Source organism: Oncorhynchus masou, chromosome 33 (genome assembly GCF_036934945.1).
Source record: "Oncorhynchus masou masou isolate Uvic2021 chromosome 33, UVic_Omas_1.1, whole genome shotgun sequence".
In the NCBI taxonomy this organism is placed as follows: domain Eukaryota; kingdom Metazoa; phylum Chordata; class Actinopteri; order Salmoniformes; family Salmonidae; genus Oncorhynchus; species Oncorhynchus masou.
Window position 1 is genome coordinate 41,888,183 of NC_088244.1, and position 23,171 is coordinate 41,911,353.

Below are 23,171 nucleotides of genomic sequence, written 5' to 3' on the forward strand. Positions count from 1 at the left end.
TGTTCAATTCTATGATTGGAGTTGAACATTGCTGCGGGGACTTGCTTCCATTCAGGCACTGTTGTTGGGCGATTAGGCCTGGCTCGCAGTCGGTGTTCCAATTCATCACAAAGGTGTTCGATTGGGTTGAGGTCAGGGCTCTATGCAGGCCAGTAAAGTTCTTCCACAACGACCTCGACAAACCATTTCTATATGGACCTCGCTTTGTGCACGGGGGCATTGTCATGCTGAAACAGGAAAGGTCCTTCCTCAAACTGTTGCCACAAATTTGGAAACAGAATCATATAGAATGTCATTGTATGCTGTAGCGTTAAGATTTCCCTTCACTGGAACTAAGGGGCCAAGCCCAAACCATTAGAAAACTGTCCCAGACCATTATTCCTCTTCCACCAAACTTTCCAGTTGGCGCTATGCACCAGATGGTGAAACGTGATTTATCTCTCCAGAGAACACGTTTCCACTGCTCCAGAGTCCAATGGTGGCGAGCTTTACACCACTCCACCCAATGCTTGGCATTGCGCATGGTGATCTTAGACTTGTGTGTGAATGCTCGAACATGGAAACATTCTACAGCAAACGTTTTTTTTGGTCTATAAAGATTGCATAGCTCTGTGCTCAGTTTTATACACCTGTCAGCAACGGTGTGGATAAAATAGCTGAATCCACTCATTTGAAGGGCTGTTCAGATACTTTTGTATGTTTGGTGTATGTGTTATTGCATGCATACTTGCATGCACATGTGTTTGTGGTTGGTGTGTGTGCTCACACACACATGCTTGAGTGTGCGTGTTCTTGCATGCATACTTGCATGCACATGTGTTTGTGGTTGGTGTGTGTGGTCATGCACACATGCTTGAGTGTGTACGCTCTTGCACGCATGCTTGAGTGTCTGCGTGTGTGTTCTTGCGCATGCCTGAGTGTGTCTGTGTCTTGCACACACATGTGTATGTATATGTGTGTGAGTGTTTGTGGTTGCGTGTTACAGTGAAGGGAGGAGGGGGGTCCAGGGGGAAAAGGGAGTTTTTAGGGTGTCCGCTCGTCTCTGTCAGCATTGACAGTTACAGATGCTGTCAATGCCGGGAAAATGTGGAAGAGCCGTCATGTGGGACAACAGACAGCCATCTGAACCCTTCAGCTTACTGTATGCTTCCCAGTCGAAACAGTTTGTGCATATATGTTATGTCGAAATTGTGTGACGCTTTTGTTCGTTTTTGATCTTGGACAGGTTTTTTCTTGAGGCAAGTCGAAATTTGGTTGCCGAAGTCTAAGCACCTTTGTTGGAGATTGGTCAACAGTACTACTTCTAGTAGGAGTGGAAACATGAAGTGTTTGTTGTCACATTTTTTCACTGGAGAAATATACTGAACAAAAATATAAACGCAACATCTGTTGGTCTCGTGTTTTATGAGCTGAAGTAAAAGTTCCAAGAAATGTTCCATATGCACAAAAATATTATTTTTCAAAAATGTTGGGCTGAAATTTTACATCCCTGTTAGTGAGCATTTCTCCTTTGCCAATATAATCCATCCACCTGACAGGTGTGGCATATCAAAAAGCTAATTAAACAGCATTATTATTACACAGGTGCACCTTGTGCTGGGGACAATTAAAGGACACTCTAAAATGTGTAGTTTTGTCACAAAACACAATGCCACAGATATCTCCAGAGCATCCTGACCGGTTGCATCACTGCCTGGTACGGCAATTGCTCAGCCTCCAACCGCAAGGCACTTCAGAGGGTAGTGCGTACGGCCCAGTACATCACTGGGGAAAAGCTGCCTGCCATCCAGGACCTCTACACCAGGCGGTGTCAGAGAAAGGCCCTGAAAATTGTCAAAGACCCCAGCAACCCCAGTCATAGACTGTTCCTCTACTGCCGCATGGCAAGCGGTACCGGAGTGTAGGAGTCTAGGACAAAAAGGCTTCTCAACAGTTTTTACCCCCAAGCCACAAGACTCCTGAAGAGGTAACCAAATGTTTACCTGGACTATTTACATTGTGTGCCTCCCCCAACCCCTCTTTTACGCTGCTGCTACTCTCTGTTCATCATATATGCATAATCCCTATAACTATACATTCATGTACATACTACCTCAATTGGCCCGACCAACCAGTGCTCCCGCACATTGGCTAACCGAGCTATCTGCATTGTTCATCATAGTCACTTCACTTCAACCACACCCACATGTACATACTACCTCAATAAGCCTGACTAACCGGTGTCTGTATGTAGCTTATTTTCAAATGTCTTTTTACTGTTGTTTTATTTCTTTACTTACCTACACACACACACACACACACACATACTTTTTTCCCTTCTCCGCACTATTGGTTAGAGCCTGTAAGTAAGCATTTCACTGTAAGGTCTACACCTTATCGGCGCACGTGACAAATAAACTTGGATTTGATTTGATTTGATCTCAAGTTTTGAGGGAGTGTGCAATTGACATGCTGACTGCAGGAATGTCCACCAGAGCTGCTGCCAGAGAATCAAATATTATTTCTCTACCATAAGCCACCTCCAATGTCATTTTAGAGAATTTGGCAGTACTTCCAACCGGCCTCACAACAGCAGACCACGTGTAACCACTCTATCCCAGGATTTCCACATCTGGCTTCTTCACCTGCAGCATCGTCTAAGACCAGCCACCCAGACAGCTGATGAAACTGAGGAGTATTTCTGTCTGTAATACAGCTTTTATGTAGGAAAAACTTATTCTGATTGACTGGGCCTTGCTCCCCAGTGGGTGGGTCTGACTCCCAAGTGGGTATGGCTATGCCCTCCCAGGCCCACACCATGGCTGTGCCCCTGCCCAGTCATGTGAGATCTGTAGATTGGGCCTAATGAACTTATTTCAATTGACTGATGAACGGTAACTCAGTAAAATCGTTGAAATTGTTGCATATTGAGATTTTATTTTTTGTTCAGTATAATTAGAACTCTTCTTGCACTAATAGTTTACCTTGTGGAGACACTTCCCACTGGGGACACTTCCCACTGGGGACACTTTCCACTGGGGACACTTTCCACTGGGCACACACTGATTGAATCAATATGGTTTCAACATCATTTGTCAAGGTATTGTGATGTGGAATCAACGTGGAAAATACATTGGATTAGAAAAAGTCATCAACCAGTACTATTATGGCCTTGCCTAATTTTGAGGTAGGCCATGGAGCTATCCAGCAGAAATTGGTGCAGAAGTCTGGGGGACACATTTTGGTGGGGCTTTTCAAAACCCGAAACAATGTATTCATCAATAAGATATGAGCCTGCTAAAATCGTATAAGCAAGAAATTCAAACATTTCCTCTAAATAGTTAATCTTTCCCGCCTTGTCTCCGACAGGATATCGAGAGAGCAGAGAGAGACCGAGGAAGAGACGCGCTTTTTCCAATAAGGGTAGCAGGCCCATAGGCTATATTTTGCAGTTCGTGTTTGAAAGGCTGGCTCCAAGCATTAGGGTGGGCTCTCGGTCTCTGATGGTTTTCCAGTGAGTATTTGTCAGGTCAGACTGTGCACCGCCCGGCGGTCTCCTCTCCTCTCCCCGGGTTATTTATTACCTCTCTCCCCCGCCGGCAGCGCTGCGGCTCCGGGGCCGCTGCCAACAACCGCGCCGAGGCGAGAGCGTCATCAGGGGGGCCCTCTACGGCCGACGTTGAGGGGATAAACAAAACGCCCTTCACCGAATAACTTGCTGAAACACACAGGGTTGTCTCTACACTTGTATTTCTACTTCAACTAATATGACTTCACAACAACAACAAAAAATGAATTTCACTTTTGTTCAATGGTGCACTGAAATATCTTATATGAACAATGTTTTTTAATAGAACATATAATGTTAAATATATAGCCCTACAGGTAAAACAATATTTTCCTGAATGATTGTATATTGAGGCAAGTGTTTGTGTATGTGTGTAGGTGGACGGAGGGGTTCTGTGAAAAATGAGGGTATCCTCATAGCACATGAGATCAAATGTGAGATTTAAAAAAAAAACAGGTTCCACCCACACATCAATATAGGATGAAAGAGAAAGAATAAGAGGGTGGTGCTGGTAGGATAATAGCGAAACCATACACCAAATAACAGCCAACCCTCTTCAGAGAATTCTGGAGGTTGCAGTGATGTTGTCATGTCAGTCAGAGTTTGGGGGAACCCCTCCATGGTGGGTGTCTGGGTGAGGTACTGCTATGGAGCCCCATGAGTCACAGGGTGTGAGGGGGGCAGGGGTATCCCCATTCTGACAGTGATGATAGGGCTCACCAAGGCTTTCCTAAAGGTGCGCCCCATCACCTACTCATCAACACCAGAGCACACATTTCCACCAAGGTATTTGTGTGGCGACGGGGACGAAAATACATTTACACCTATCAAAATGTCACCTTCTTAGAAACAGTTGTTCATTCTACCTGCAGGAGTTCCCGTCATTGGTCGTGGTCTGTTATTCGTGCAGGGTTTTGTTCCTGCCTGTTACTGACTATTATGTAGAATTAGAGACAGTGGGGATATGACCACATCATCTTGTGATGTTGCTACAAACCATTTCCTGATATCTACAGTCTTCAAAGACCAGATAAGGGATGTATTCATTATCCATCCATGGTTCAGATTTACTTTGAAAGTCACTGTTAACTTCAACTTACTTGAGCCACTGCAGAGAATAGTCTCCTTCCACCATGTCATGAAAGCTCCCATACTGCTCATTCCCTCATTCACCCTGATTCATTGACATGAGTGGACCAGATCATGTCAGTGAGGGGAGTACATCGTGCGTGTCTGTGTGAGCGTGCAAGTCATGCACATGTTTGCTAATGTAGGTGTGCAGATATTTCTATATATGTTTTAAAAAGTTTAGGATAGACGGCTAGGTTTCTGAAAACGAGAGTGTATTTCTACATATGTTTTAAAAGGTTTAGGATAGGCGGCTAGGTTTCTGAAAACGAGAGTGTATTTCTATATATGTTTTAAAAGGTTTAGGATAGGCGGCTAGGTTTCTGAAAACGAGAGTGTATTTCTATATATGTTTTAAAAGGTTTAGGATAGGCGGCTAGGTTTCTGAAAACGAGAGTGTATTTCTATATATGTTTTAAAAGGTTTAGGATAGGCGGCTAGGTTTCTGAAAACGAGAGTGTATTTCTATATATGTTTTAAAAGGTTTAGGATAGGCCGCTAGGTTTCTGAAAACGAGAGTGTATTTCTATATATGTTTTAAAAGGTTTAGGATAGGCCGCTAGGTTTCTGAAAACGAGTGTATTTCTATATATGTTTTAAAAGGTTTAGGATAGGCGGCTAGGTTTCTGAAAACGAGAGTGTATTTCTATATATGTTTTAAAAGGTTTAGGATAGGCGGCTAGGTTTCTGAAAACGAGAGTGTATTTCTATATATGTTTTAAAAGGTTTAGGATAGGCGGCTAGGTTTCTGAAAACGAGAGTGTATTTCTATATATGTTTTAAAAGGTTTAGGATAGGCGGCTAGGTTTCTGAAAACGAGAGTGTATTTCTATATATGTTTTAAAAGGTTTAGGATAGGCCGCTAGGTTTCTGAAAACGAGTGTATTTCTATATATGTTTTAAAAGGTTTAGGATAGGCCGCTAGGTTTCTGAAAACGAGAGTGTATTTCTATATATGTTTTAAAAGGTTTAGGATAGGCGGCTAGGTTTCTGAAAACGAGAGTGTATTTCTATATATGTTTTAAAAGGTTTAGGATAGGCCGCTAGGTTTCTGAAAACGAGAGTGTATTTCTATATATGTTTTAAAAGGTTTAGGATAGGCCGCTAGGTTTCTGAAAACGAGAGTGTATTTCTATATATGTTTTAAAAGGTTTAGGATAGGCGGCTAGGTTTCTGAAAACGAGAGTGTATTTCTATATATGTTTTAAAAGGTTTAGGATAGGCGGCTAGGTTTCTGAAAACGAGAGTGTATTTCTATATATGTTTTAAAAGGTTTAGGATAGGCGGCTAGGTTTCTGAAAACGAGAGTGTATTTCTATATATGTTTTAAAAGGTTTAGGATAGGCGGCTAGGTTTCTGAAAACGAGAGTGTATTTCTATATATGTTTTAAAAGGTTTAGGATAGGCGGCTAGGTTTCTGAAAACGAGAGTGTATTTCTATATATGTTTTAAAAGGTTTAGGATATGCAGCTAGGTTTCTGAAAACGAGAGTGTATTTCTACATATGTTTTAAAAGGTTTAGGATAGGCGGCTAGGTTTCTGAAAACGAGAGTGTATTTCTATATATGTTTTAAAAGGTTTAGGATAGGCGGCTAGGTTTCTGAAAACGAGAGCGTATTTCTATATATGTTTTAAAAGGTTTAGGATAGGCGGCTAGGTTTCTGAAAACGAGAGCGTATTTCTATATATGTTTTAAAAGGTTTAGGATAGGCGGCTAGGTTTCTGAAAACGAGAGTGTACTTCTATATATGTTTTAAAAGGTTTAGGATAGGCGGCTAGGTTTCTGAAAACGAGACCGTTACAGGAGTGGGAGGATGATTACAAAGAGTAGAACAAAAAGGTTGACTTCAAGCACAGAGGGAATAACATAGAAAAGTACAAACATCAACGCCCACTTCATTCTGAACTTCAGAGGTCCTAGCGGATAGATCTATGAGCAAAGACCAGATAAAATGATGATCATATCTAGGTTCAAAGCTGTTGTTGAATTTAAAGGAATATAATATAATATTTGTTGTTGTTGTTTTTATCGTTATTATTTTAATTTTTGTTTTGTTAACAAAGGCACAGACTTGATTATGTAACCTAATTAGATACTTTATCTGCAGCTGTGTAGGCCTAACCATTGACTGATATTGTATTTTGTTGTTTCAATACTTCTTATTGCTGTATATAACGTGTAAAAATAGAATCATAATTATAGAAGAGGGAAATATTAGAATATGTTTCAGGAATATGTGACTGTGTTTAAATTGTTGCGTAGTGATGACGTCCGTCGTGTACCCCCCTTCAAGTTTTCGGGCTCGCAAAGCCTCGGCTGTTTAAATGGGCCAAGTAGAGAAGCAGTGGAGAGTGCAAATCTTATTTGGTCTGGTTCTATGAACTTCAGCGTGACTTTAACGATATAGCCTACACAGGGTTAAAAACAACTATTTCAAAAGTCCCATCAGCTGAATTTGTTCCACGCAAATATTTTGAAATATCTTGAAAAAAAAGGGAATTTTGCAATGTTCAGATAGCCTACCCTAGTTCTGTGGCTGGTTAATTAATAAGATAGTTTAAAACACTTCTATCTTCCTGTAGACCTATATTCCAATAAACAGTGCTTGATTTGGACTGAAATAGTGATTATATTCTAAAATTAATTCATATTTTCTAGAACTATAGATATGAAATAGGCATGGTATAACTGATGAGACGACCCATATTCAACAATATTCTAGGAAATTAACCACAAAGAATAACAGCGATTTTGGGTGACAGTATTTAGGAACAAGAGTTTCACAATACATTTGAGAGGAACCGGAGCTCAAGCAGTAGAACGTTTGAGGAACCGGTAGGCCTACTCAGCTCGGTTGAGCACATGCCCAAGTCAAGCACAGCTAATAAACCATACAATACGTTATTGCCTGTGTTGTTCAGGCTATTAATTCAAGTAGACAGTTTTGCGTAATATCAGCCCATTGGAAGGCACGGAGGACAACAGTAACTGTAAACATGAATAAATAAAGGAAGTTAAAATAAGAGATACCAACATCATAACAATACTGTTTAAAAAATAAACTAAACTGAAGAGCACATGGGATTGTGTCAATGATCGTTGTGGATAACGACATAATGTGATGTCCACGGCTAAGGACTGGTCACTCCAACATGTCAGGTATTAGTGGCGCGAGTCCGATTAAGTGTGGTAGGCAGGAGCACTGCGAGAACCCCATGCGAGTGGAGCTGTGAGTGTGGCGGATGAGAGCGCCGCGGCTAAAAGAGCTGTTAACTAGTGAATGGCAATCTCTCGGGGAAGTTCAACAGACCATTGTCACAGAGCAACACCGGAGCCCTGCGTAAAGCAAAGTGGCGCGCCTTCAAGATTGGGGCGACTGACCAACTCCGAAAAGAGGACACACAAGTTGGGTCAGACTAGCTGCTAATCACTTGTTACCGGCGCTTCGCTCCCAATAACATGCCTGCCATCAAAAAGGAGAGACTGGATGGGGACGATATGGCATTGGCTGCCTTCAACCAGAGCGAATACCTGGCTCCTTTAAATACCACCACTATCCCCGTGGTGACCCCGCATCCCCCGCAATACGACCATTTATTCGCCCATCACCGTGCGTATTTGGGTCTCCGCGACTCGGCGCTGCATCACCATCACCAGCAGCAGCACCTTCACCATCACCCGGACGACTTAATGCTGGAGAGGTTTTCCTCAATCCCCGACTTTCAGCCATTTTTTGACAACGGGGAACCATGCATCGAGGTGGAATGCGGGGAGAACAAGGCTTTGCTATACATTAACAAACTGTGCCAGGGTAGTAAGGGACCCTCAATCAAATACCGAGGCGAGTGGCTCACCCCGAATGAGTTCCAGTTTGTCAGTGGAAGGGAGACCGCCAAAGATTGGAAACGAAGTATAAGGCACAAAGGTAGGCAACAGCAAATATCATATTTAAATGGTTATTTTTTACAGTAGGTCTATATTTATTTTAAAGGATTATACCTAATTTAAGGTTTTTGTCATTGTTTTGGTGAGTGGAAATTCTGTTTCCATGGGTTGGTTCTGCGTTTTGTAGTTAGGGTTATACTCAGCAATATACACCAACTACCGTGCGTAAGTAGAGATGAGAAAAGGCGCATACATCGCTGTATCTTCACAGGCAGCGACCATTCTCAAAACGGGGCGTCGGGAGTCGTGGACTAAGGTGAAAAACTTTCATATTTAGGGTTCAGTAATGATAAAACATTATATGACAGTTGGTGGACGTTGGGGGGTATCGTTCTGTTGAGAGTTGAGTGTAACAGCAGGCGAAAAGGCAGTTGACAGCTCAACAGAACAGAATGATGTTGGCAGGGGATTAAATTATTTTAGGCTAGTAGAAGTTGTACCCTATTCCTTACTCTTTTGGTTATTTCAGGTGGATTATGGTTGATTTGCAACTATCCGAGATATCAAACTAGTCCCAGTGGTAGACGTATCATAGTAAACGAAAAGGGTGTTGCTGCCTCAATATAATAGAATGCTGTTGAATGCAGGGAATTTAATGATTTTTAGGCTACTCTACTCGAAGTTGAAGCCTATACCTGACCCTTTTGGTTATTTCAGGTTGATTATGGATGAGTTGCAACTATCCAAAATATTAACCTGGACTCAGGGGTAGACGTAACATAGTAAACTAAAATCCGGGACATTCAAATGAGTGACATGTTTGATGTTATTAGTTGGCTACTATTTTGGTTTGAAAGGTTTTACAGTGGCTCAGGCAAAAGACAGTTATCAGTAGATGTTTATGAAATTATTTATAATAAGAATAATGAATGCTATAGCTGTTTACTTATTATGGGCCTATTTTTACTAATCAAGTGTTATTGCGCTGGCTGCACACACAATATTTTTTGAACCCCACCTTAGCCGAGGTTACTCATATGTAATTGACACGCATTGCCCCAAGTTCTGTTGGATGAGGGTATAAAAATGATATGAGCCCAATAATGGATAGTTTCATATCTGACTTTAGATACAGTGACACTAGCCTACGTAGACCTATCTTACCACACGGGGCTCAACTAGAACTCATCAGTAAAACTAATAAGGTCATTTGGTTTGACAAGCTGGCAATTCCAAAAGTAATGTTTATGTAATGTTTTGGCTTTGGAGTTGTGATCACTCAACAATGACTCAAGTTTAGTGTTGCACAATAAAATAAAATAAAACGTTTTTCTATTTCCCTTTGTGTGCATTTCAGGTGTAGACTCTGATAACATAGTCTTAGATTCACTATACAAATATAGTTAAGGCTACTGAAGATCGAGTCATTTTATAATCACCTCCATAGTATAATTGATTTACAGCTGCGGAATTCAGTGGGTGCTGTATGAGTACAGTCTTTTATTTCTTATTGCTTATTCTCTCTCTCTCTCTCTCTCTCTCTCTCTCTCCTCTCTCTCTCCCTATCTCCTCTCTCCTCTCCTCTCTCTCTCTCCTCTCTCCTCTCTCCTCTCTCTCTCTCTCTCTCTCTCTCTCTCTCTCTCTCTCTCTCTCTCTCAGGGAAAAGTTTGAAGACCCTTATGTCCAAAGGAATCTTACAGGTACATCCTCCAATCTGTGATTGCCCTGGGTGTCGAATTTCGTCTCCAGTGGTAAGATTATGGTTCCATCAGCCTTTCAATTCTTACATCTGTTTTCTTGATTCATCATTGGTTTCAAATGTGTATGTTGCCATGCTGAACTCAATTGGCTGTGTTGACGAATTGGCTAAAAGATTGCTCTCAGCTGTGTTTTATTTGAATTGAAGACACAGAGTAAGCAGCATTGCTCTTTTTTAAAGTGTTTTATTGATAGTTAGTAGAGGGAAAAGGAAAGAGGGTACAAGCTCTTATTAAATGAGAATAGAGTTATTTGTTGACAGTTAAAAGGCGCTCTAGAGCAGCCCCCACATACACACACCACATATATTTCTGTGGGCACACGTGATTTCCAGCAATTATACACATTTTGTCATGAGGTGCAGAGAAAATGTTTCAGTTTTAAAGCAAATTTTCTTGCAATTCCATACATTTTGCCATGTCTAATGTGTATTCTTGTGATATTTGAGTGACTAAAACATGACCATAAAATCTATGGGCTAAAACATCTAACTAAAAAACATTAGCTGACGTGGGCCAGTTGATCTGGACATTTCTTACAGGTTATAAATAGCTCTCTATGGTATGCAATGCCTGACATGACAAGAGGAAAACTGATGATGCACTACCCAATTTTGAAATTGCACCTTGTGCATTCTATTATTAAAACATTCAAGAGTAAGTTGAAAGCTGGACTGAGTTCCTTAAAAAAAAAATATATATATATATATATATATACACACTGCTCAAAAAAGAAAGGGAACACTAAAATAACACATCCTAGATCTGAATGAATGAAATATTCTTATTAAATACTTTTTTCTTTACATAGTTGAATGTGCTGACAACAAAATCACACAAAAATGATCAATGGAAATCAAATTTATCAACCCATGGAGGTCTGGATTTGGAGTCACACTCAAAATTAAAGTGGAAAACCACACAACAGGCTGGTCCGACTTTGATGTAATGTCCTTAAAACAAGTCAAAATGAGGCTCAGTAGTGTGTGTGGCCTCCACGTGCCTGTATGACCTCCCTACAATGCCTGGGCATGCTCCTGATGGGGTGGCGGATGGTCTCCCGAGGGATCTCCTCCCAGACCTGGACTAAAGCATCCGCCAACTCCTGGACAGTCTGTGGTTCAACGTGGAGTTGGTGGATGGAGCGAGACATGATGTCCCAGATGTGCTCAATTGGATTCAGGTCTGGGGAACGGGCGGGCTAGTCCATAGCATCAATGACTTCCTCTTGCAGGAACTGCTGACACACTCCAGCCACATGAGGTATATGGTCTCACAAGGGGTCTGAGGATCTCATCTCGGTACCTAATGGCAGTCAGGCTATCTCTGGCGAGCACATGGAGGGCTGTGCGGCCCCCCAAAGAAATGCCACCCCACACCATGACTGACCCACCGCCAAACCGGTCATGCTGGAGGATGTTGCAGGCAGCAGAACATTCTCCACGGCGTCTCCAGACTCTGTCACGTCTGTCACATGTGCTCAGTGTGAACCTGCTTTCATCTGTGAAGAGCACAGGGTGCCAGTGGCGAATTTGCCAATCTTGGTGTTCTCTGGCAAATGCCAAACGTCCTGCACGGTGTTGGGCTGTAAGCACAACCCCCACCTGTGGACGTTGGGCCCTCATAACACCCTCATGGAGTCTGTTTCTGACCGTTTGAGCAGACACATGCACATTTGTGGCCTGCTGGAGGTCATTTTGCAGGGCTCTGGCAGTGCTCCTCCTTGCACAAAGGTGGAAGTAGCGGTTGTTGCTGCTGCTGGGTTGTTGCCCTACTACGGCCTCCTCCACGTCTCCTGATGTACTGGCCTGTCTCCTGGTAGCGCCTCCATGCTCTGGACACTACGCTGACAGACACAGCAAACCTTCTTGCCACAGCTCGCATTGATGTGCCATCCTGGATGAGCTGCACTACCTGAGCCACTTGTGTGGGTTGTAGACTCCGTTTCATGCTACCATTAGAGTGAAAGCACCGCCAGCATTCAAAAGTGACCAAAACACCAGCCAGGAAGCATAGGAACTGAGAAGTGGTCTGTGGTCCCCACATGCAGAACCACTCCTTTATTGGGGGTATCTTGCTAATTGCCTATAATTTCCACCTGTTGTCTATTCCATTTGCACAACAGCATGTGAAATGTATTGTCAATCAGTGTTGCTTCCTAAGTGGACAGTTTGATTTCACAGAAGTGCGATTGACTTGGAGTTACATTGTGTTGTTTAAGTGTTCCCTTTATTTTTTTGAGCAGTGTATATATATCTGCAGCACCAGTCAAATGTTTAGACATACCTACTCATTCAAGGGGTTTTCTTTATTTGTACTATTTTCTACATTGTAGAATAATAGTGAAGACATCAAACTATTAAATAGCACACATGGAATCATGTAGTAACCAAAAAAGTGTGAAGAAATTTGAGATTCTTCAACGTAGCTACCCTTTGCCTTGATTGACTGCTTTACACACTCTTGGCATTCTCTCAACCAGCTTCATGAGGTAGTCACCTTGAACACATTTCAATTCACTGGTGTACCTTCTTAAAAGTTAATTTGTGGAACTTCTTTCTTTCTTAATGAGCCAACCAGTTGTGTTGTGACAAGGTAGGGGTGGTATACAGAAGATAGCCCTATTTGGTGATAGACCAAGTCCATATTATGGCAAGAACAGCTCAAATAAGCAAAGAGAAATTATAGTCCATCATTACTTTAAGACATGAAGGTCTGTCAATCCAGAAAATTTCAAGAACTTTGAAAGTTTATTCATGTACAATCGCAAAAACCATCAAGCGCTATGATGAAACTGGCTCTCATGAAGACCGGCACAGGAAAGAAAGACACAGAATTACCTCTGCTAAAGAGGACAAGTTCATTAGAGTTAACTGCATCTTAGATTGCACCCCAAATAAATGCTTCAGAGAGTTCAAGTAACAGACACATCTCAACATCAACTGTTCAGCAGAGACTGCATCAATCAGGCCTTCATGGTCGAATTGCTGCTATAAACTGGTTACCAACGTAATTAGAGTAGTAAAAATACATGTTTTGTCATACCAGTGATATACGGTCTGATATACCACGGCAGTTAGCAATCAGCATTCAGGACTCAAACCACCCAGTTTATAAATATACATATATACTGAACAAAAATATAAGCGCAACATGCAACAACTTCAGAGATTTTACTGAGTTTCAGTTCATTGAAGGAAATCAGTCAATTGTAATAAAGTCATTAAGCCCTAATCTATTGATTTAACATGACTGGGAATACAGATATGCATCTGTTGGTCACATATGCCTTAAAAAAAGTTAGGGGTGTGGATCAGAAAACCAGTCACTATCTGGTGTGCCCACCATTTGCCTCATGCAACACAGCAAATCTCCTTCGAATAGAATTAATCAGGCTGTTGATTGTGGCTTGTGGAATGTTGCTGGATGTTGGTAGGAACTGGAAAGGCTTGCGTACATGTTGATCCAGAGCATCCCAAACATGCTCAATGGTTGACATGTCTGCTGAGTATGCAGATCATGTAAGAACTGGAAAATGTTCAACTTCCAGGAATTGATCCTTGCGATATGGGGCCATGCATTATCATGCTGAAACATGAAGTGATAACGGTGGATGATTGTCATGACAATGGGCCTCAGGATCCCATCCCGGTATCTCTGTGTATTCAAATTGCCTTCGATAAAATCTAATTGTGTTCGTTGTCCGAAGCTTATGCCTACCCATACCATAACCCCACCGCTACCATGAGGCACTCTGTTCACAACGTTGATATCAGTAAACCACTCGCCCACCGACACCATACATGCTGTCTGCCATCTGTGCAGTAGAAACCGGGATTCATCCGTGAAAGCACACTTCTCCAGCGTGCCAGTGGCCCTCGAAGGTGAGCATTTGCCAACTGGAGTCAGTTACAACTCTGAATTGCAGTCAGGTCAAGACCTTGGTGAGGACGACGTGCGTGCAGATGAGCTTCCCTGAGATGGTTTCTGACAGTATGTGCAGAAATTCTTTGGTTGTGCAAACCCACAGTTTCATCAACTGTCCAGGTGGCTGACCAGGTGAAGAAGTCTGATGTGGAGGTCCTGGGCTGGAGTGGTCACAAGTGGTCTGCGGTTTTGAGGCCGGTTGGACGCACTGCCAAATTCTCTAAAATGACATTTAGAGTATGCAATCTCTGCTCAAAGCTTTGGTGGACATTCCTGCAGTCAGCATGCCAATTGCACGCTCCCTCAAAACTTGAGAGATATGTGGCATTTTGTTGTGTGACAAAAATGCACATTTTAGAATGGCCTTTTATTGTCCCCAGCACAAGGTGCACCTGTGTAATGATCATGCTGTTTAATCAGCTTCTTGTTATGCCACACCTGTAAGGTGGATGGATTTTCTTGGCAAAGGAGAAATGCTCACTAACAGCAATGTATACAAATGTGTGCACAATATTTGTGAGCTTTTTTGGAACATTTCTGGGATCTTTTATTTCAGTTCATGAAACATGGGACCAACACTTTACATGTTGTGTTTATATGTTTGTTCTTGCCGACCCCTCTCGACCCACAGTTTGGGAACCATTGGTTTAGAGGGAGTGTGCCTGCATGAGTGTGCAATCAATATATACTTGATGATCCATCCTGATCTGCCTTTTGTGACATAACTTATTCAGAATATTGGTCTTAAATGCTCAATGCTTTGGCGATGAGTCCTGATAGTTTCATATCATATATTCCCGACAGCCTGTCATATACAGAAACTCAAGTCAAATTTAGTGTATACAAGGTTTTTATTCAACTGGCATTTAGTTAAACTATCACCAAGTACTTCAATATAAATTCATTCTGTCATTCCTCACAGATGCTAAGACAATATTGACATCAACACTGGCTCAAATTACTACATGAAGCGCAGAATGAATAGGACAATTATAGACAAAGTTAATAAGTAATATGAATGGGTGACTAGCCAGGCTCCCCTTGCTAGATTGATCTAATTGTCATGGCTCTAATGTCCTTTGCTGCTGTCCCTCACCTAGCTGTTGCACCGGGCTGTGTTTGCCCTGCGGTGCCCGTTTGGCTGAACTAACGACATCATGCCATGCAGGCTGTAAGGCGTCACAGGCATGGCGTCTGTGCCAGTGTGCCAGCTTGGATTGAGTTCTTCACCGGCGGTGAATCTGTTCACACAGGTGCGCAGTGTGTGTGTGTTTTTTTTTTATCGCTACGGAGCGCATCTGTCGTCGTTCCCAACCGCTAATCTTGAGGGAAGGGCGTAAGAAGCTTAGCGAGCTACTGAGCGTGGCTACTGGTGATTAAAGTGTGCGAAGCACGCAAGGCAAAGGCGGTTTAGATAAGCCGGAGGTGTTTGAGTGATACAGGTAAACCGGGGACGCTTTTCAAAGCCAAGAATACAGATATACACCACCACATAGGGTCCATGGAAAATATATTTCAAATGGGATGCACTGGCCCAAAAAATTCGGAGAATATAGAAGTAGATGAGTTTTGGGGGAATTCAACATATATCATTTTCAGATATGGATATACTAGGTATACTGAAGTTATAGCATGTTGGCTTCACTCTGTAGGCTAAATACGTAGATGCTGCTGCAGTTAAACAGAGGCACAATATATATATTGTTAGGGTTGTCTGCAAATTGTCTTTTAATTTTCTATATGTATGTCATTTTTACTGACAGAAAAATGTACAGTCATAGAGTGACATGACTCAAGAACCTTGTCATGAGTTTCCCTTCTGAGACCTGACACAAAAGCCTATAGTAATGGTATTGTTTGTTGCAGTATGCACACCTCATTGTTGCCCGTGCCTGTTGTTTGCTTAGCCAGAAGTGGCAGGCTCTTCTCTCCACAGACGTGCTTGCTTGTCTGATGGTTTCTTGTTTTCTATCTACTGCCTGGTGAGCAGTGCGGGTTCCTGTGAATTGTTGTCACGAACGAAGGCTGTGATTTTAACAAACCTGAAATTACTGCCAGAAAAACAAGTTGTTGGTCTGTCTACCTGTAGCTCACATACATCGTATCATCTTATTTATGTCATCTGTGGCACAACAGAAGGCAATCCATTGTAGATAGCCTCCTGTTTGGCATTCAAGTAGCAGAAAGTTGCACAAAGTGGCACAGGTTGAAACCCATGAGTGGTAAAAAACAAAAATGGGGTAAACTATGAACACCAGTTGGCGATCAAGATTAGAACTGTATTGTTTGATTGCATTTTCATGCAGGTCTATAGGGAATGGCGAATGTACTTTTCTATAGTTAAAAACTACACAAAATGCACATCAGGTCATCTCTCCCAAAATATTGAAAACATTTATATTTATATTGAAATATGATATCTTATCAATTATATTCATGTTCTTAGTATCCCATGTGAGCTGCACTGCAATTCAGTTTTCTGTGTTGTAAACTACTAAAGTACACTAGTGACTAACATGTGTTTGATAAGATTACAGATTCTCTCAGGGGACCCCATTTAAACCACTGTACCACTAACCTCTCCCTCTGCTAGCTTCCTCTTGCTGTGTGTCTCCTTTGCTTCCTGCATTGCAGCCTTCCTCATCACTGTCTGTCTCACTACTTACTCACTGTGAAGCAAAGTTATTTTGTTCTGAGAATTTATAGTATGTTTTGTTAAGATTATAGCTATCTTCATTTCAGTCAACTATTCCTGCTGAGGTCAGGCTCTGTTTAACTACTACTCTACTTTCTAACTTCATCCTTCTACCCAGCTGGCTAACAGTAGCCAGAGCCCTTGAGCTAACTGGATAGCTAGCCTTCTGTCTGAAATATCAGCTACTATTTACAAGTTGTACACTCACTCTCCAAGAGTCTGTTTTGTTTTTGTTTGGGAGATGCCTGTTGACACGGCAGTAGTGGAGGTACGTTTAAAAAAAAATCCTTATGTCTGACGCATCTCGCAAGGCCACTGTCAGCGGCATATCTCTCTACTTGCCACTTGCCAGTGTTGGTCTAGGCTGAGGAAGTTTGTTTCATTTCTCGGCCTTTACTCTGGGCAGAGTTTGCTGTTGGACAGAGTTGTGAATGAATGCGCCGCTAACAAGACAAATCCAGTGGGAGCAGGCAAATATAACAAGCATACTGTACCTGAATTATGATTCCTGAAAGAGAGCGTAACAATTCCACTCGTTCGCAGAGAGGCAGTCATGATTAGAACTCCGACCACTGGCTTTCTGTCCAACTCCCACCCTCTCCCTCAAAAACTGGTCTCGAACACATCCACAGTCCCGCAATGTTATTTTAGGCATATCTGACACAGCTCTCTTGTTAGCCGTGTTCCCAGAAATGTAGCGCCTTATAAGAAATATAAAAATGAGCAAAATAACCTAAGAAATAGGTTAAAGAGATACTTTGGGATTTTGGAAATGAGTCAATTTATCTACTTCTCCAGAGTCAAATGAACTCTTGGATACTATTTTTTATGTCTCTGTGTCCAGTATGAAGGAAGTTAGAGGTAGTTTCGTGAGCCAATGCTAACTAGCATTAGCGCAATGACTGGAGGTCTATGGGAATATGCTAGCATGCTCATGGTCAAAACCCCAAAGTATCTGTTTAAATTACCAGAGATTTTCACATGACCCATTATATTAGGCTATCGGTGTTAGCCTACTGGGGTATATCAGCCAACATAGTCCCGCAGAGACTTAGTTTGAAGAGAGCAGAGTTGGAGCAAGAGCAGATACTTGCACTTTCTCTTGATCTACATTTTACTTATAGCCTACTTTTTAGGAGTGGAATGAATTTCAAACAGACAAATATGGCTGATCAATATGTATTTCTAGGCAATGTAGTAAACTATAGCTTAGTCATATTTAGGAAGTGAATTTCTTTGGATAGATAACTGCCCCGTGCTTCTCCGCCCATGCAGGCTATAGCCTAGTCTTTTTAATTGAGATCACACGTGCACCTGGTCTCGCACGACCAACTAGAGGAGTGGTATGGCTACAGAAATTGAAGCACCCAGAATGATGAGGGCTGACACACTTTCTCTGGAGCTACGTTTTGGGCACGATTTGCAGGCAGAGACAAATAAATGGATAATCAATATTTATTGAAAAGTCACAACGTTCGCACACCATGGTATGCGGGCGTTAAGCCCTTTCCTTTCCAGTCACAGTCAAATGTTTTGATTGCAACACAATTCACGTTGGTTGAGTGCCCACAATATTATTTATTTATGGACACTGTAGTACTGTTTCCTAATCATATTTTAGTTAATTTCCTTGGAAATATAACTGCGCTGTGCTTCTCCGCCCATGCATTTAATTGAGACCACACAAATAGCCTATAGACGCACTTTGACCTCGCATTCCTAACTAGGAGAGGAGAGGTAATAGGCTACTTAACTGGAATCAGTGAATAATGAAAGTGTATGAATAATGCGATTTTAATACAATAGATAGGCTAACGCGTACAAAGCAGGAGACGACCGTTTCCAAATCATCTGTGGGACAAAGCAATATTTTCATCCCCAAATTGTCTGTCTGAGCGCCTGCTCTCGCCCGTAGCATGAAAAATGCAGACCGCTCCGCAATGATCTCTGTCTGGACCTGCAGGCCTCTACCTTAGATTACATTCACCAGTGGTGTCCTGTAACAGTAATGCTGACCGACTTAACGTTGAGTTAGGATACTAGTGATCGAGTGATGAAGTAATAAGTCTGCTTGTATATGATATTGTGTGTGTTGTAGTGTTGAGGTATGACATGATTTGAATTCATGATTAGGACATGAACATAAATAAAATAGAACATGTTAATAAAGCAATGTTTTGCTCGTGGCTCCTGGGTTCAACTGCTCTGTAGACTCTTCATGCTCCGGTGTGTGTGGTCGATGTGTGAGAGAGGGGTAGTAAATCGTGCGTGTGTATGTCCCTTTAAGCCACTCGGCCAGGCAGGCTGACTGTGTGTGTAAGAGAGCGTGTGTGTGAGCTTGTGTGTGTGTGTGTGTGTGTGTGTGTGTGTGCTCCCGGGAGAGCCGGGCTTCCTCCGCTCTGTTATTCCAGCGGAACCAGAGGAGGCCGGCAGGAAATTACACTCTCCTCCTCCGGCTCGTAAAGATCTCCTCCAATCAGGGGGCTTCCCCTCTCCTGCATCCTGACCACAGAGAGAGAGAATGAACAACACACACACACACATGCACACAGGCACACAGATGTACACACACAAACTAACACACACATATCTCCATGTTAGGGACTGTGGGAGATTACTCTTACTATTATTACATATACATCCCTGCCTAGGAATCTATTTTACCACCAGTCATTTGGGGTGGTTAAAAACTAAAATAACCATAGGTTCCTTTTTCAAAATCAAATTTCCTGTTTGATTTAAGTGTTGATTTCAATATATTTAACATTGTAACCCAGTGTGACTCTGCCAAGCCATAGCAGTAGACTTTCAATTGATATCTGGACTAGTCAGTAGTTATAAGGGAGTAATCTATATTAGTGCCTTGCTTATGGACAAGTGAACGGGAAGTTACCAGTACAGTAGCAATATAAGTAAATTGCTATAGATATTGCATAGAGCTGGTTACTGAGTTGATGTGGCTATTTGTTGGGACTTGCTACTGGCTGAGTGCCACTGTGATGAGGGGGATAAGCAGGGCTGGGGGGCTGACGCCTCTGTGTCTCTCAACAGCTCAGTCTCCGCAGGGGGTTAGAGTGTGTGTGTCTGTGTATGTGTGTGTGTCAGGGTTTCCTTTTGGAAAATGTGGCGCCGGACATTTTACCGGCAGCATTTTCATTTACCGGACATTTGAGCAATTTCCCAGACCCATATGCATTGGGTACGTAACCTGCACCGTCCACCCACAGTGCTCAGAATGACAGAAATCACATTTTGATTATGGTCATTCATATTAACAGAACTTTCAAGTCAAGGATGCAACTATGTGAGGTCATTTTTACCATGTTCTGATGTGCACTTTGAAGACATGAGTAGCCTAACGAACAGCAAAATCACAAGCCTATGTCAATCCACTATCCCACATAGTATAAAAAGTTGACCTATTCTATTGAAAGAAATAGCCTATTCTATACAGACTCTTACAGAGTTGTGGGACGATAGATTCCAAATTCATACAACCAGTGGGCTTAGAATACATTAAAAAAAAGTTAAAAAGCAATGAGTCTGATGAAACAGATCAGGACGTTTAGCTTAATATGTTGATAAAATATCATTTTTCCACATTCTAAGCGCAGCAATGTACACAAGACAGTACGCTAATCGCAAATGTTCGCTCCATAATTAAATTAGCGGAAAACACCATTGTCAAAAAGGCACCGAACACATGGGATCAGTTTCATGTGATAGAGATGAAAATGTCAGTTCGGAATATTTAAAGACGGGAGATATGCAGCAACTAATATGCCGCAACTAGCATGGGTTGCAAATGTGACTAGGATTGTGCTTTTGGCTACTGGACAATGAAAGAAAGTTTATATAAACAATAAATGGTCTGATTTTGGCTAGGCTATTTTGAAGCAAGGTAAGACATGCCTCATAATATGTATTCAAATGTTCAGGTTTTAACTTCTTGCGTCGAGCAATCCCGGATCCGGGATCCTATTTATAGCCTCAAGCTCATTAGCATAACGCAACGTTAACTATTCATGAAAATCGCAAATGAAATGAAATAAATATATTTGCTCTCAAGCTTAGACTTTTGTTAACAACACTGTCATCTCAGATTTTCAAAATATGCTTTTCAACCATAGCTAAACAAGCATTTGTGTAAGAGTATTGATAGCTAGCATAGCTATAAGCCTAGAATTCAGCCAGCAACATTTTCACAAAAACAAGAAAATCATTCAAAAAAAGTTATTTACCTTTGAAGAACTTCAGACGTTTTCAATGAGGAGACTCTCAGTTAGATAGCAAATGTTCAGTTTTAATTTTTATTTTATTTGTGTAGGACAAATCGCTCCATTTTGTTCACGTTTGACTATGAAAAAAACCTGTATCCAGTTATAGCCTCAAGCTCATTAGCATAATGTAACGTTAACTATTTATGAAAATCGCAAATGAAATGAAATGTATGTGCTAGCTCTCAAGCTTAGCCTTTTCTTAACAACACTGTCATCTCAGATTTTCAAAATATGCTTTTGAACCATAGCAAAACAAGCATTTGTGTAAGAGTATTGATAGCTAGCGTAGCATTTAGCGTAGCATTTAGCGGGCAACATTTGCACAAAAAACAGAAAAGGATTCAAATAAAATCATTTACCTTTGAAGAACTTTGGATGTTTTCAATGAGGAGACTCTCAGTTACATAGCAAATGTTCAGTTTTTCCTGAAAGATTCTTTGTGTAGGAGAAATCGCTCTGTTTTGTACATCACGTTTGGGTACCAAATAAACCCGAAAATTCAGTCATCAAAACGGCGAACTGTTTTCCAAATTAACTCCATAATATCGACTGAAACACGGCAAACGCTGTTTAGAATCAATCCTCAAGGTGTTTTTCACATATCTCTTCATTGATATATCGTTCGTGGATGTCTACTTTCTCCTGTGAATCGCTTGGAAAAAGACGTGCAGTTGAAGATGACGCACCAATTTCGACGGAGGACACCGGGCGGACACCTGACAAATGTAGTCTCTTATGGTCATTCTTCCAATGATATGCCTACAAATAGTCACAATGCTGCAGACACCTTGGGGAAACGATAGATCGGGCAGGCTCATTCCTTGCGCATTCACAGCCATATAAGGAGACAATGAAAAACAGAGCCTCAAAAATCCTGCTCATTTCCTGTTTGAAGTTTCATCTTGGTTTCGCCTGTAGCATCAGTTCTGGGGCACTCACAGACAATATCTTTGCAGGTTTGGAAACGTCAGAGTGTTCTCTTTCCAAAGCTGTCAATTATATGCATAGTCGAGTATCTTTTTGTGAAAAAATATTGCGTTTAAAACGGGCACGTTTTTTTATCCAATAATGAAATAGCGCCCCCATAGATGTAACAGGTTAAACAATTAAGTATAGGTTTTCAAAATGCACACCTCCACATCATTGAAAAGTGGTGTGATGTGTCTTGCACTGTCTAACAGATTTTCAGCTCAAAGGCTCTGTATCTGTAAGCTGTACGCATGTGATAAATAAGAGACATAACGAATATACTGTAAACATCTGCCAATTTAATTCCACTAAATGTTTTAATTAACCAATAGACTAATAATCATGACCAGCCAAATATATTTTAATCGACTGGTACTTCCATTAACGAATTGGCTAAAAAGCATAATTTCGCAATGGGATTTTTTTCTTCTTCTCCCGGGCAATTGGCCAGCGGCAATTTTATTTATCAGCCTTTAATCTTTTTTTATCGGCCAAAAGCCGGCTATTGCCGGCTAATGGAAACCCTGGTATGTGTGGGTGTATGTGCGTGTGTGTGTGTGTGTGTGCAAGCATGTGTATGTATTTTTGTGAGTGTGTGTAGGTGCTTTTGCTGTGTGCAGTGTGTGTGAGTCCGTGTGTGTCCCACATGGCACTGAGGCTATACTACCATGGCAACCACAGGATCTGTTTTCAGGGCAGAAGCGATGCGTGGTTCTATACTCTAGTGTGGTTCTTAGTGAATTGGCCAAATTAGAGAATGACTGAATCTTTAATGATTTACTTATCTACTAGGAGTCTTGCACTTTGGGTGGCCACAGTGCTAGGAATCAATATTAAAAGTACAACTTATTGGCAAGGTTACACATACTGTCATGCAATTCCTCCCTCTCTCACACAAACGCAGACAATACACAACACTCACACTCGCACACACACACACACACACACACACACACACACACACACACACACACACACACAC

General features: G+C 41.6%; 1 protein-coding gene across 3 annotated transcripts in view; it reads left to right on the forward strand.

The window, feature by feature from the left end:
* Positions 1-7,909: 7,909 nt before the first annotated feature.
* Positions 7,910-23,171, forward strand: part of LOC135528573 (sterile alpha motif domain-containing protein 11-like) — a 102,462-nt gene continuing 87,200 nt past the window's right edge. For 2 of the 3 annotated variants that reach the window (XM_064957746.1, XM_064957749.1), the window contains exons 1-2: positions 7,910-8,601; positions 10,221-10,312. In XM_064957746.1, the coding sequence (XP_064813818.1) occupies positions 8,136-8,601; positions 10,221-10,312 (558 nt within the window). In that variant the 5' untranslated portion in view covers positions 7,910-8,135. The remainder of the gene's footprint in view (positions 8,602-10,220; positions 10,313-23,171) is intronic. The other variant, XM_064957747.1, reaches the window with a different exon arrangement.